The sequence below is a fragment of the Ranitomeya imitator genome, chromosome 3 (genome assembly GCF_032444005.1).
Source record: "Ranitomeya imitator isolate aRanImi1 chromosome 3, aRanImi1.pri, whole genome shotgun sequence".
Taxonomy (NCBI): Eukaryota; Metazoa; Chordata; class Amphibia; order Anura; family Dendrobatidae; genus Ranitomeya; species Ranitomeya imitator.
This window is the reverse complement of record NC_091284.1, coordinates 116,410,825-116,427,244: the sequence shown is the minus strand read 5'-3', so window position 1 is coordinate 116,427,244 and position 16,420 is coordinate 116,410,825. Positions and strand designations below refer to the sequence as shown.

The 16,420-nt window shown below is 42.4% G+C and overlaps 1 protein-coding gene across 3 annotated transcripts in view; it reads right to left on the bottom strand.

Annotated features, from left to right (window-relative positions):
- The window catches only part of CUX1 (cut like homeobox 1), a 484,034-nt gene that overhangs the window by 309,834 nt on the left and 157,780 nt on the right, over positions 1 to 16,420 (bottom strand). For all 3 annotated transcript variants that reach the window (XM_069761313.1, XM_069761314.1, XM_069761315.1), the window contains exon 4: positions 2,908 to 2,986. In XM_069761313.1, the coding sequence (XP_069617414.1) occupies positions 2,908 to 2,986 (79 nt within the window). The remainder of the gene's footprint in view (positions 1 to 2,907; positions 2,987 to 16,420) is intronic.

Here is a 16,420-nt window from a genome sequence, read left to right as displayed (position 1 = left end):
AAATACAAAAGGGGTCAGTAACATGTGCTCTGGACTAGCACCACTGTCCAAGGTCACTTCTTCTGGCAAAGAAATAGGTCAAGGTCAAGTGGTCTCCAAAGAAGTAGGCCCGAAATAAACAAAGGAAATGTGTAGCAACCATAACAATATTTATTCTTTACAAACCATTGTCCTTATCCTGTCCAGGTTAAAGAGGACCCTCTAAAAAAAGGATTAAGTTCCTTGAAGCCCCCGTGGGCTAGCCACACAAAGTAACTCTCCTCACTGAAATTAATTATGGAGGAGCCAAGCTGCCCTCGGGTTCCCCGTTCTCGTACTGGTTATACGCCACTGCCAACAACCGTACAGTACATTGATTTACCAAGAATTGCTGGCAGCGGGCACTGACTACAAACGAGGAGGACAGAAAGGCTCACCGCAAAGAAAACAAGCACCAAAAGTCATTTCATGAAGAAAAAAATAGTTTCCTAAAAGAACATGGAGAGCCAAAAGTCATCTCCATCACTCCCATAAACTTTAAATTAAGAGTCAGCGTGGCCTTCACTCCACATGGACCCCAGTCTCCTCATCAGTTGGAGTCCCAATGGTGAAATCCTTAGTAATCAAGACACTTCTCATTGTGGGGTGAAGGGTCTTTTGAACAACCAAAAAATGTAGTAACTTGATAACTCAGGTCTCTGTTTGTGAATAGATTAAGGGGTCTATGATTCTTCCATTGGTTAATGGGGTGGCTTCGTTTTTACAAAACCATGTCTTGGAGCCCACCTCAAATAGGCGTATATGGACAAAAATTATATCTGAGAGCACAGTGACCACCGTCCGCATCAATACAGTCAATGGCCCCATTAGTGCAAAACATCCAAATCCTGTTTTCCAAGGCTTCAGACGTAAGCCGCGACGGAGCCACTGATATGAACATAGCCTTATCAGTGGTCAGGTATAGATGTGTATATGTAGACGCCCCACCTCAGTTACGCACCAGTCCTTGTATCAGGGCTTCTCGCCTTAATTAAAATGCCGTCCTAAAGTAAAGTAATTATCCTATTTACAATTCTTCCGAACGGTTAAACTAAATGAAGCGAGTAGCAGGAGACTGAGCTGAAACTGCCACACCTGCTAAATAACTGTAATTAAACGGAGGAGAAAGTTCCTAACTTTAATTGTAGTTCCCAGAAAACCTTTACAGAGACACAATGTAGTTCCTAGTCGGGGCCTTGCTTGCCTAAGGGCAAGACGAGTCCATTGATAAAAGGGTTTGTAACATGTTTACACTACTAAATTATAGCTCCTGAATGCTGGACCTGTTCCTATAGCGTGCGCATCATACCGCTTAGCCAACAATGCATCACCATCATGGGACACGGAAGGCAGCACAACCGCTGGAGAGCTACTTTACATTGAATAACCTGAGAATATGCCGTTTATGAGACCTCGGATGTGTCTCTCCCCCTCCCCGAGTTCCATCAGAGGTTCAGAAGGGTGTCATCACAGTTTGCTCCATGTTTCAGCAGTTTTTTGCAGATGAGAAAAATATAAAAAACTTCTATCCATCAGTCCATGATTACAAGGACCTATAGGCATTCACTGCTGATTTTGTCAGACATTCGGATCAATACCAAGGCATGTCTCCATGATTTTATGTAGACCTATAGTTAAAAAAATAAAATAGGGCATGAACAGAGGCTGGAGACATTGGCTGATTGCTATAGTAGATGGCAAACGAATACAGCTCCCGACCTCTACAGGCTGGGGTAGGGTTAAACACTTCTTAGTAACTGCATCAAAAGTAAAAGTGCATCCTAATCCCCCCCAAAAGAATGTTTTGTCCCCCTCACTAAAATCCTGTTCGTTTTAGCTCCGAGCGTGTTTTTGTTATAGCTCACGTAACAGGTGCCTTTCACTCTACGTCTCTTATATGACAGGTCCTTTAAGGTGAACCTGTGGTTTTAGATTTAAGGAAATACTTTTATGTCTCAACCCATCGACACAGTGTTCATTACTTTGCTCAATCATTTACTGATGAAACATTCTGTAACTTGCCACATCCTGTATTAAATCACTAAACTGAACCCAAAATATCGGTGGGAAATGCCCAGTTCTGCAGAAGAGAAAATGTAAATCCTTCACATAGATCTTGTTTATATTATTACTGAATTATGGGAAGCTTGACGAGGGTACATGAACTGTACATGAAGTAATATCATATTTAGGAACCGGTATGGAAGAAACCAGGGTTACCCCACCAAACGCCGATCAGCTCTACATATGTGTCCCAAACGTGTGGCGCCCATGACCGATCTCATCCAGGTTTCCATCATTCCCATTCACTTTCATCACAGCTACCTTATACCATGGAGAATGAGTATGGGGATTCTATCATTGTCAAAATTACTAAGCTTCCTATTAACGAGGCCCCCATTGATGCAAACAGCCTCATCATAGAGGAAGAGAACATGGTCTCCTCTAGTGCCACCCATTACAATGCAATAAATCAATATTGGCCCATTAAACCCTTCCTGACATTGGACATACCGGGACATCCTGCCAACACATCAAGATTTGTAGCGGTATTTTGTACTGAAAATCGTGAGCGTGTGCACATACCCTTAGGAACAACCCATGATGGAGATTCCCCATTCTAGTGAATAAATGATATAAGTCTTTTTTTGGGAAGACCCCATCAATGAATATCATCTCTTGACATATTGTCATTCTAATATTCTTGCTTCTACGATCTTACAAACGCAACATTGCAGATTTCCAATTCTGGTTTCGGCAGATCCCATATATCTGAACATATAAAACTATGTGTATATAAAGGCATGAATACAATTACAAAGGTCACATTATCGACAGAAAAGCAATTGAGTGACACAAGAAGGGTTGGAAAGAACACTAATGGTTTACCTGGGACATCAATTAATCTCTTATAAACATTCAAGAAGGCAGCTTCAGCTTCTTTGCTTCTTTTACTTAATGCATCGATCTAGAAATAAGAAAGAAAATGTTATTACTTTATACCATCGCTGATCGGGTCATTTCCAGTTTCTCATAGAAGCCTCCTTCCTATACGGCCCCTATGCTAGAAATAAATGCAGCTAATCCAGGCTAGACATACTATTTTACTATGCACAGAAATAGGGAAGATTTTACTATTTTTTTCCATAAAGTGTGATTTTGCAACAGTCCTTTCCATGGACTGTGCATTTTTTTTTTTACTGATGTATTGGTTAGGTTATTTTGTTTTACATTTTAATCACATATTATAATGTTACTTTGTTTTTTTATATCTGTATTCTACCAATTTACTAGGTTTGTTCAGTAATGGTTTTAAGCTGGGTGCAGAACATGATAAAAAATAAAAAAACAGAAACACTTTAATAAGATCAGAAGTGTTTTAATTTAAAAGGATTATTTGGAATCGTTGCATTTATTTATTTTTACTATGGGTCTAAGAACTAACAGGCAGGTAGTTGCGTGTTCTGCCCGGTGTTGATCTCTGCCGGAACAGTAGTCACAGACCGCTCCTGCCGGCGATTCTGCGGCTTCCGCTGACGTCAGATCCACAGAGCAGCTGCTTCTCGTCTGCTCTGCTGATGGGGCGTGACTGTCAACATCATGCTGATTGGCAGCAGGCTCCCCGCTTCATAACTGCGGGGAGCCAGCTGTCAGTCAGCATGACGTCGGCAGTCACGCACCCTTGGCCAGAGCAGCCCGGATGGGAAAAGCTGCTCTGTTGAAGTAAAGCAGCAGAATCGCCAGCAGAAGCTGTCTGTGACTGCTCTTAGCCACCCCATCTGTCATCAGACAAGGAGGAGGAGACACATCAGAGCTAGCGGGGCCATTTATTTGGCAAGAAAATCATCCAAAGGCTTTTCTTAAGTACAGTCAGACATAAGAATGCCTATGTAAAGAAGGCTATTACACTATGAGCCCTCATAGGAGCAGTGACCATGATGAGTCCACAGACGGAGGCACTCACCTATTTCCCAATTTAATCTGTGTTTTCAAAAAGTGTCACCATTTTCTCCTTTCTGGAGAACCAATTTGCATAGCCTTCCCTAAGGGGCACATTAGCTGGATGTCTGTAGGAAAAAACCATTGTCCTTGTGCCCCGCATCGTAGCAATTCCTAACAGCAATCCAGGACCTTGCTCTGTACTAACCAGAAGCAAATACTTCAAGACCGCAGTCTACAGATGCAGGTGGGCTGGCTACTATCCATATTCATGGCTAAAGCGTCTTCAGTGACATTGAATTACGCTAGATTTAGGCTATGTGCACACAGTCAGGTTTTTTTGCGTTTTTTTGTGGTAAAAACGCTGTAAAAACTCATTAAAAACGCATACATTATGCATCCTATCATTTAGAATGCATTCTGCATGTTTTGTGCGCATAATGCGTTTTTTTCCGTGGTAAAAAAAAGCAGCATGTTCATTTTGCGGATTTTCAGCGTTTTTCCTGCTACTCTATGCAGTTGGGAAAAAACGCACAAAAAACGCACCAAAAACATGTCAAAAACGCATGCGTATTTCTGGCAGAAATGTCCGTTTTTTGTCAGGAAAATTTCTGCAAGAAATCCTGACGTGTGCACATACCCTTACACTTATCGGGAAAGGGTGTTCCTAGGAATGCTCCTTTCCTGATAATAGGGTAGACAGGCTGTCAACCACCGACAAATGAGAAAAACGATGCTTTGCCGTATAAATTTATTTTTAAGCAGACTTTAAGGGGTTTCCCCAAGAACAAATGTTAATTTGAATCAATTAATCTTGGAATAATAATAATTTCCACAATTGGATGTGATTAAATAAAATGTCCCTGTGCCGAGATAATCTTATAAATGTGCCCCTGCTGTGTACTGTGTAATGGCCGTGTCTGACCGTACAGGGGCATGGTCTGATCATACCACAGCTCCTGGGTAGGGGAGGAAGCAAAAGAGTATACAGACAGGACAGCAGGGGATCACAGCTGATTATTTGTGTGGTAAAACATTTCCCTGCCTGTTTTTAAACAATGTTTTACCTCAAAGAAAGAATCATTTGCGATCCCCTGCTGTAATGTCTGTATACTCCTTTTTGCTTTCTCCCCTGCCCAGGAGATGTGGTATGATCAGACCATGTTCCTGTACGGTCAGACACGGCCATTACACAGCACACAGCAGGGGCACATTTATAAGATTATCTCAGCACAGGGACAATTGTGGAAATTATTATTTTTCCAAGATATATTGATTAAAATGTACTTTTGTTCGTGGGAAAAAACCCTTTAAAGATCATTATTTTCGGCAGCACACCACCCTGTGTAAGCAGAACGTGCTGCTGAGCAGAATGACAGTCCATGCTCAAAGAATGATCTATTACTGATGGTTCTGAGTGCAGGGTACAGGATAGCTACCTATAGGCGGCACAAGGGAGAGGAGACAGACTCTGGAGGGCAGTTTGTTCCTCTGCGACACTTTTGCCAATGTCTGAAATTTCCTTTTTCCTATTACCTACTGCAGCCTTATGGCGGAAATGACATCTGTCAGTATTTGTGTTCTCAGATCTCATTTTTTAACAAATGTTCCTAAAATTACAGACGAAATGCTCCATTGTAATAGTTATCACTAATAGGCGAGTACGTTTATACGTTCAGTAAAGAGAAAAATCGGAAATTCCAGAGAATAATAGTTGTAAAGAAAAAAAAAATGTAAAACGTGAATCTAGCTTCTCGCAAGCATTATTGTAAGCATTAAATTTGTATGTCTGCCCAGAATCAGGGAATGTACTTTCAATAGATAACTTGCCTTTCTAATATTCTGGCAAAAAGTCAGTACGATAAAGCATCAACTTGCGCTTCCTGGCGTGATATATCCCAGTGTATGATTGCAGGAGATATGCAGCTTCATTGACAAGTATAAATTGAATTTCACTGCATACTCTTCCCCTAACGGTGGTTAGTGCTGAATTTTTCATATTTCTTTTCCACTGTTGAATATTTGAGTATCATTTTATGAAATATGCGGTTTCCTCAGATGGTACGTGACAGGACTAATGGAAAATGCATTCCTTCCCATCCCCGATACATATTTGAATTACATTAAATAGCCGGTTGACCCCATTATTAAATAGTGTAAAACTGCACTTATCGTTATTAATGGGGCCAAGAAAACGCATTATCCACAGAGGCTATTAGTTGGCAATTAGGTCAGGCCTAAAACGGTTAAACCAGGAGACCTTGCAGCAAGTTCTGTAAAAATATGGACTATCCCAAATAATGTAATGTCTATGTATTATACATATATACAATGGAAAAATAAATACATTTGGTACTTTTTAATGGCAAACTTAAAAGGGTACTCCTATCTAGAGTTGAGTGAATATGTTCGGAATCGGTCGCTGAATCTGAATTTGCCATATTGGTACCCTATTTGTGCCGAATTTGTGTTTGACGATCGATTCAGAACATATTCGGTCATTTCTATTCCCATTGACTCAAATGACGCTCGAATGTGTTTGCAAAAACAATCGATCGTAATCGGAACCAAATTTAAAAAAATTCGCTCAACTCTACTCAAATCATAGTACCGGCATATGCCAGATATACAGCTCCGGCAAAAATTAAGAGACCACTGCAAAATGTTCAGTTTGTCTGACTTTTCTCTTTATAGGTATATTTTTCAGTAAAATGTAAATTGTTCTTTTAGTCTATAAACTTCTGACAACATGTCTCCGAAATTCCAAGCAATACATTTTGTATTTTTTTTCTGACAAAGCAAAAATGGTCACAAAAAAAAAAAACCGAAATAAAAAAACAAAACAGCACTTTCAGACCTCAAATAATGGAAAGAAAACTAGCTCATAATCATTTAGAAACAACAATACTAATGTTTTAACTTTTTGAGAAATCAATATTTTGTGGAATAACCATGATTTTTAATCACAGCTTTCATGTGTCTTGGCATGCTTTCCACCAGTCTTTCACACTGCTTCGTGCACAAAAATGTAATAAGTTCTTGTTTGTTTGATGGCTTGTGACTATCCATCATCCTCTTGATTACAATCCAGAGGTTTTCAATGGGGTTCAGGTCTGAAGATTGGGCTGCCCATGACAGGGTTTTGATGTGGTGGGCTCTTAATTTTTGCCAGAGCTGTAGTTCACAGGGAATTCAACCTGCACTTACTGGAAGAATAGGGGGTCTAGATCAGGGGCCCATGTCTACCTCCAAAAAAGGTGGAATTTGTGAGTTATGATGAACTATTGGACTACGAAGGGCCCGTATATTGTTCTTGCACAGGGGCCCTATTCTGTCTGTATCCTCCAGTGATCCAGGTACCGTGTGCTTAATTATGGAGGAAGCACTTTCCCTAATCAGCAATGGAAATGTGGCTGATTGTGCGCACCCACTTTTTTATGTCTACGAGCATTGATGACTTTGTGAATTAGCAGACAGGCGTAACAAAAAAAAAAAAAACTAATTCTGTAGAAGGTGATTTTCTCTTCCATCTCTGTTACATTTAGGGCAATCCCTATGTCTATGATGGGAGTACCCCTTTTAAACCCGCATTGCATTTTGATGCCAAAATTTGAAACTAATCCAAAAAAAGCAAGACTCATCACACTTTTAATTATATTTCAGATAGAAGTAAATGATAAAATTCTGGCTGCCTGCAGCCACCATTATGGAGAGCATAAAAGTTTCATGGAGACTGACTTATCATGTAGTGGAATGAGAGCTGAGTAACTGGCTCCACAAAGTCCTTCCTGGAGATGGCTGCGGCAGCAAAACTTTGATCAATTTATTATGGGCGTGTTACGGAAAGCAGGGGATTTGGAGCTATGTAGGAGAATATCTGAGCTCTTGATTTCTGTAAAAAAAAAAAAATCTGCACAGAATTTGAGACCAGACTCTTTAGGGAAATATGAAAAAATATGCACATATTTTCAGGATCTAAAACAATTAATAGTGTTAGGGCCATTTCAATAATCCGGGCATGTGATCTTTTGCTCCGTGCTCGCTATGAAGGTTCCAGCTTTCATAGATTCACATGCCCAACAGCAAAGTTTCCCAGGAAGCGGATTTCACTTGTTGGCAACTGTCTGAAGATGAGTGAGGCTTCTAGCAGCCAAGAGCACTAATCCTACAAGTGCAGACATAAGAAAAAAATAGAAATTGGCCGGTTACCGTGAATAAAATAACCAGTCTGGCAAATGCAACCAATAATTATTCTACAACCAGCCCACATACACATTACCAAATAACAGCTCCACATTAATACAAATCACAGCTTTGCTTCAATGCAGGACCTGAATAGAAATGGTTTCTCTGTTCTAAGAAAAAGCAAGAATTAAATTAAAAAATGTTTTATTTAGACCCATCCTCTGTATCTAGCTATCGCCCTATATCACTTCTCCCCTATGCCTCAAAGCTACTGGAACAAAAAGTCCATCTTGAACTGTCCTCCCATCTATCTTCCTGCTCCCTTTTCGACCGCTTACAATCTGGCTTCCGGTCACCACTCCACTGAAACTGCCCTAACTAAGGTCACCAATGTCCTATTAACCGCAAAGAGCAAGCGACACTACTCTGCCCTCCTCCTGGACCTGTCCTCTGCCTTTGACACAGTGGACCATTCCCTATTACTACAGACCCTCTCATCTCTTGGCATCACAGACTAGGCCCTATCCTGGATCTCGTCATATCTAACTGACCGGACATTCAGCGTCTCCCACTCACACACCACCTCCTCACATCGCCCCCTATCTGTCGGAGTCCCGCAAGGTTCAATTCTAGGGCCCCTGCTCTTCTCCATTTATACCTTTGGCCTGGGACATCTCATAGAATCTCACGGTTCTCAGTATCATCTCTATGCTGATGCCCGCAGATCTACATCTCTGGACCAGATATCACTTCCCTACTAACCAGAATCCCTCAATGAATGTCCGCTATTTCATCCTTCTTCTCTGCTAGATTTCTAAAACTTAAAATGGACAAAACAGAATTCATTGTCTTTCCCCCATCTCACGCAACCCCCCCCAACGAACCTATCCATTACAGTAAACGGCTGCCCACTCTCCCCAATCCCACAAGCTCGCTGTCTCGGGGTAATCCTCGACACTGATCTCTCCTTCAAACCACATATCCAAGCCCTTTCCACTTCTTGCCGCCTTCAACTCAAAAATATTTCACAGATCCGTACATTCCTAAACCAAGAATCTGCAAAAACCCTAGTCCATGCCCTCATCATCTCCCGCCTCGACTACTGTAACCTCCTGCTCTGTGGCCTCCCCTCGAACACTCTCGCACCCCTCCAATCTATTCTAAACTCAGCTGCCCGACTAATCCACCTGTCCCCCCGCTATTCCCCAGCCTCTCCCCTCTGTTAATCCCTTCACTGGCTCCCCATTACCAAGAGACTCCAGTACAAAAGCCTAACCATGACATACAAAGCCATCCACAACCTGTCTCCTCCATACATCTGTGACCTCGTCTCCCAGTACTTTCCTGCACGCAACCTCCGATCCTCACAAGATCTCCTTCTCTACTCCCCTCTTATCTCCTCTTTCCACAATCGCATACAAGATTTCTCCTGCGCCTCCCCCCTACTTTGGAACTCTCTACCACAACATATCAGACTCTCACCTACCATCGAAACCTTCAAAAAGAACCTGAAGACCTACCTCTTCCGGCAAGCCTACAACCTGCAGTAATCACCGATCGACCAAACCACTGTACAACCAGCTCTATCCTCACCTACTGTATCCTCACCCATCCCTTGTAGATTGTGAGCCCTCGCGGGCAGGGTCCTCTCTCCTCCTGTACCAGTTGTGACTTGTATTGTTCAAGATTATTGTACCTGTTTTTATTATGCATACCCCTCCGTACATGTAAAGCGCCATGGAATAAATGGAGCAATAATAATAATAATTTACTCCTACAATATAGAAGGCTGGGTTCACATTGCGTTATGGCAGTCTGTTAACGCTGCCATTAGCCCCTATTATTGGGCGCATCGCCAACGCATGCCACAATGGGCGTGCGCTAGCGATGTGCCGTCATTCTGCGATGGATCCTCGAACGCGGGCTGCAGCGTTTCTGGGTCCGTCACCACTAGCGCAGATAGAGCATCTGCGCTAGCACGATGGCATAACATAATCTTTTTCGGCGCTTGCATTAACGCAGTCCGTTTAACGTATGCGTTGAACGGACTGCAGTAACGCAATGTGAGCCCAGCCTAACAGGGAAGGGGAGTGAGACGGGCGAGATCGGAGAAGGAATCAGCAGCTAAAACCAGCAAAAGGAAGAAACGAGTCCCAAAGGCAAATCGTTGTCAAAGCCCGAGGTCAGGCATCTCAATATCGTGTTCAAGTCCTTGACTGGGCTATGGCCGAAAGTGCCGATTTAATGTAGAATCAAAGTCTTAAATGGGTTTTACTAAGAGCAAAATTCATTTTAATTAATAGATCTTGGAATAATAATAATTTCCACAATTGGATGTGTTAAAAAAAAAATGTTCCTGTGCCAAGATATTACAAATGTGCCCCTGCTGTGTACTGTGTAATGGTTGTGTCTGACCGTGCAGGAACATGGTCTGGTCATACCACAGCACCTGAGTAGGGGAGGAAGGAAAAGAGTATACAGACAGGACAGCAGGGGATCACCGTGAGATAAAACATTTGCTGCTTGTTTTTAGACATATTTAACCTCACAAAAAAAAAAAATCGGCTGCGGTCCCATGCTGTGACGTCTGTATACTTTGTTCCTTCCTCCCCTGCCCAAGAGATGTGGTATAATCAGACCATGTTCCTGCCTTACACAGCAGGGGCACATTTATAAGATTATCTCGGCACAGGAACATTTTATTTAATCATGTCCAATTGTGAAACTTATTATTATTCCAAGATCTATTGATTAAAATGTAGTTTGTTTGTGGGAAAATCCCCCTTTAAAAGAAGACAAAATAAAGGCCGGCTCAGAATGAGACTTGCCTGTAATATTTTATGCATACAACACATGAGTGAGGTCATTCAGAGGCGCGGATGACAAAGCATCCTATAGGAAATAGTCACCGCTATGGTTCTCTCTGAATACCAGGTTATCTTTAAAAAAAAAAAGATGAACAGACATTCAATAATTTTTGGGGGGTTGGCAGGATTTGTATTTTTGGTTTCCAAGTTTCAAACGTGGTTTACGCTCAGAGTGGAGGAGATACTCCACTCTGTCTGTAACAGAAAGAACAATTTTTCCTGGATTAAAAGATGGGTTGGATGTTCCAAGCCAATTTTGCAACATGTTTATGGGCAGCTGCATAGATAGCGTGGTGCAGTCGCTATTACCAGGCAGAGTCCTGTCAGCTACTGGGGGCACTGACCAATGAGAGGACCACCAGGGGTAATGGCTAAAAACAAGAACAATTTAACATTTTGTTAGTGTGCTCCATTTACTGCCTGCTTAGCACATGAGCCAATTATGAGCCGGATTGTGTAGGCCTTGTACAGACAGGTGTCACATTTAGGTCACCTCCAGCACAGAATGAACTTTCCAGAGAAAGGCTCGTCATTGAAGCCAATGAAGACAACACCAGTAAGTAGAGAACATTGAGAGTAACAGTCATTCACAATCGCTCACTCAGGAAATGTACATTGTATATCCATGTGTAAATACCATGGTGATCGAGCTCTGCACTTATTTTGGGGCTGAGTTTTTATGACACAATCAAAAGGCATTAAATGACCACTGATCCTTTACATGAAAACCAATATGCATTTGTCTCCTTACTGGTAGACCGACCATGGACTATAAATGTCTGGGCAGCCCACACATAAATCATCTATGCAATGTACGCAGCTAACACAAGATCATGCAGCTGTGGGGGGATGGGCGCCAATTGTCAGACACAGCCAGACTTCCCAGGGAAAAGATGAACATGGTTACCTTCTCAGTCTCTGCATACACAGCCCTGAATCAGCACTTGTGGGTACAGGTTACAAATCACTGGCAGTGCTCCCCCCTCCAGGCACAGTGATCATGGGACCACCAGATGTATGGAGAGGACAGGAGCTGCTAGGTCTCAGGAGATCCAATCAGCTCTGTTAGGCCTCTTTCACATTTCCGTCTTGAGACGGCCATCATGCTGCGTTGGTGCGACGTATCGACGGATGTCATGAAATAGGACCATAATTAATTTCTGAGAGAGAGAGAGACTTTTCTTCCTCGGACTTGAAATCCTTCCGAGCATGCTCAGAGTGAAAAAACAGAAGACGTCGCTGGATTCCTGTGTGTGACGGTCAGCGACGGATCCTGCGTCCATAGGCTTCCATTATAGCCGACGACGGACAGCGCAGGACCCATCGCTGAGCGATTTTCCAACGTGCAGAAAAAACGTTCCTCTGAATGTTTTCTCTCCACGACGGACCGCTATTTTCCGACGGATCCAGTACACGACAGATGAAATGGATGGCCATCCGTCATAATCCATCGCTAATACAAGTCTATGGGAAAAAACAGGATCCTGCAGAAAAATTTGCAGGATCCTGTTTTTTCAAAACTCAACGGATTTCGACGTCAGACAAAAGACGTAAGTGGGAAAGAGGCCTTATTAAGGCTACTTTCACACATCAGTTTTTTGCCGTCAGGCACAATCTGGTGAATTTTTAGAAAAACGGATCTGGCAAGAGTTGCCGCCGGATCAGTTTTTTTTTCTCATAGACTTGTATAAGCGCCAGATTGCGACGGATGGCCTCACGTTTCATCCGTTTTTTTGCCTACTCACTAATGATAACATGACTCTGCTTATTTTGTCCTAGTCTATACAACAAAGCAGACAAGCAATGTACAGTAAAAAAGAAATATTAATCTCCTTAAATTAAAGTTTCTGATGGTACAACCCCTTTCAATTATGATTTTAGATCAGCTCAGGACCGGATGCCGAAAATAGCATTTGGGGTTGCACAGTTGAAAAGTCAGTATCGGTAAATGAAGAACTGCACCACCGAAGTGGAGATAAAAATGACTAACAGCTATATAATATGTGTTATAATGTTTTAAGTGTGAGACGTTATTCCTTTATCACATAAACAGACTTCAATTAAATGTGAATCAGTTAAAGTGGTTTACAATACTGCGCCTATTTCTATAATAAAGAGCGGCGTTCGGTGTCTAAGGAGCCTACAGCAATTGTCTGCAATTGAGAGAATTATGGTTCAATTTCTGAGCCGAGAGAAGCTTCGCGTTTTCTAAACATTATATTTCAAGCCCAATTGCTAGTCATTCTTATGGCATGAACAGCGCATATTACTGCACTTCCACAGCTTCATCACACGAGCAACAAGTCAACTAGTGAATTGTACTAAATCAGCATGTCACATTATTCCAATACCAACAACATCATATCTCAAATGGATACGGTCAGATTATTACAAGAAGCGGTCACCAACTTCATGCAGCAATATGAAGTGGCTAGGGGACAACTTGCTGATCTTTAGGGGTCCGACTGCCGGGAGACTGAGGTTCTAGAACCCCGAGAACGATGCTATGCAGCCCGATCTTGAAAAGAGAATATGTGCATAGTGTCTTCTATCACTAATTTGTCATCAATGTGATTATTAGACATAGCTGAGTGCAGGGCTCAGCTTCCTCTGGCGGTCCCATGGACAATCAATGGAGCAGGGAGGTCGTGCACCTGCTCTCCTTTCAAGACCTATGTTTAACCGCAGCAGGAGCGGAGGATAGAGTCTTCCTACTCATGAGCGTCTGGCAAGCCCTGACCTCTCTACTTGTATGATGACTTACAAAAAAGTTTTACAGAGTTACAGCAGGTTTTCCCATGTAATATTAATTTCTCACTCATTTATAGCTTTTGGGATTTATTTTTTATAAAGAAGCGCAGTTGTTATCCTCTTCATATAATGCAATCATCATATTATATAGTACATTGTACTTACAATTGCTCGTTTTGCCTTTCTACCCAGTTAATTCTTCTGTTTTCCATTAGGTCTAGGATATCACATGATTAAAAACAGACTAAATGATTCCTTCTAAGTTCTATGTAGAAACAGGAGGCCAATTTTCTCTGCACAAGACATGAGTCACTGCAAAAGTCTGTGGTGGTAGAGGAGTGGAGCAGCTGGGTCAGGAGTTTGCTATGTGCACACGTAGAATGGTTCTATGCGGATTTTTCCGCAGCGGAGTTAATAAATCCGCAGGGCAAAAATGCTGCGTTTTTCCTGCGGATTTACCGTGGTTTTTGTGCGGATTCCACTGCGGTTTTCTATTATGGAGCAGGTGTAAAACCGCTGCGGATTCTGCACAAAGAAGTGACATGCTGCGAAATGTAAACCGCTGCGTTTCCGCACGTTTTTTTCCGCAGCATGTGCACTGCGGATTGCGTTTCCCATAGGTTTACATGGTACTGTAAACTCATGGGAAACTGCTGCGGACCCGCAGCTGCGGAAACGCTGCGGATCCGCAGCAAAATCCGCAGCGTGTGCACATACCCTAAGTCTATGTGCACACGTCAGGAATCTTTGCAAAAATTTCCAGACCCAAACCAGACTGTTTCCGCAGGAAATCCGCATGCGTTTTTTGCACGTTTTTAGAGCGTTTTTTTGCGGATTTTTTTGTGTTTTTTTCCAGAGCTTCCCCAATGCAATATAAAGCAGCAAAAACGTGAAAAATCCGTAAAACTAATGAACATGCTGCGTTTTTTACCGCGATGCATTTTTTTGTGTGGAAAAAAACGCCACATGTGCACAAAAATTGCGGATTGCATTCTATTAATAGGATGCTTAATGGGTGCGTTTTTTTCGCTATAAAAAAACGCAAAAAATCCGGAACGTGTGCACACAGCTTTAGAGAGGGATGATTCATGCAGGGAAAAGAGACTTCCTGTTTCTACATAGAGCAGAGAAAAGAGAATAATTAACTGGGTAGAAAGGCAAAATGAGCAATTGTAAGTACAGAGTGCTATATCAGATGATGACTGCAATATATTAAGAGGACACAAACTCTGATGGGAGAGCTTCTTTAAATACGGTCACTACCTATATGAAAAAAAAAATCATGACGTTCTAGTTTTCACAGTGACCACCAAGACCTCACATTTGGCTCCTGCTTTCCAACTTGTACGGGTTTTTCAGTCTGTGCTGTTTACAAGGGACACCATATCAGAGGTAAACTTATCATCATTCTCATCATCAGACAGGATTTCAGTATATTAAAAGGGATTAAAAATCATTGGACCCATAGACATAGAGCGGATTCCATGGCTCCAAGGGAAGTGGACTCTTTCCAGCACGGAGAACCCGTAATATCGATCTTCTTGTGCTTTATTAGAGATTTATTAGAGACTTGTTTGCCAGTTTAAGGTGCACAAATCTCTCCTGAAATGTGGTCAGGCTCAGGAATCAATGTTTCCAATGAGTGACAGTAAGCAGAAGAAGATGTGAAGGCTGAATCTTACGCATACATAAAGTCAGACACAGGATTGGTAATCAGGTAAAGTAATCATTCCATTACCCTCGTTAGAATCTCAACGGGCCTCATGCCGTTGTTCACCCAGTCACTAGTCCCATTATGTGGATGGGGATACTAGACCCAGTGGAGCAGTCGCCATAGGGGGTCTCGTGTACAGTCCCATGTGATGGGCTCGGCACCAGCAAAATACCTCCGCCAATGCACAGTTAGCCTTAAGGGAATGGAAGTGATTTCCGAAAGCCGAGCTACATTCCAGAGGGGCGGCTGGAGCTGGATACATGTGCCATGGTTGTGGTATCCATCATCTGGAAGAGCATGGGCTGTGACTGCAGACTACCGGATGGAGATGCAAAAGCTGTGGGCCAACCAAAAGTTGGGAGACATCTAGGATATCTCCTGGTACGGCGACAGTGGAACTACCGACCACGGATTGGACTGGGGGCACTGCATTGCATTGTGGCCATATACCCAGAGTTGCTGTAAGACGATGGACGTATGGAATAAAAATTAGTTGCATTGTAGTGATGAGCAAACGTGCTCGGACAAGGCATTATCCGAGCATGCTCGTATGCTAACCGAGTGACTTCGGCATGCTCGAATAAGATTTTCTAGCCCCCACACCTGCATGTCTTTCGGTTGTTCGACAGCCGCAACACATACAGGGATTGCCTAACAAACAGGCAATCCCTACATTCGTGGCAGCTGCCAAACAGCAGTGAGGCATGCAGCTGATGGGACTCGAACATATTTTTCGAGCACGCCGAAGACACTTTGTTAGCTCACGAGCATGCGTGTTCGCTCTCACTGTTGCATTGTTACCCTGCCTAGGTGATTAAGAAAACCCACAAACTCAAATCTTCACTGTAGTGTTTATTAAACCTGTCTGCTTTAGGAAAACATTTTATTTCCAATAGAAAAAAAAAAACAACTACTCACGAGTGTCTTCTCCTATATTTCTGCATTA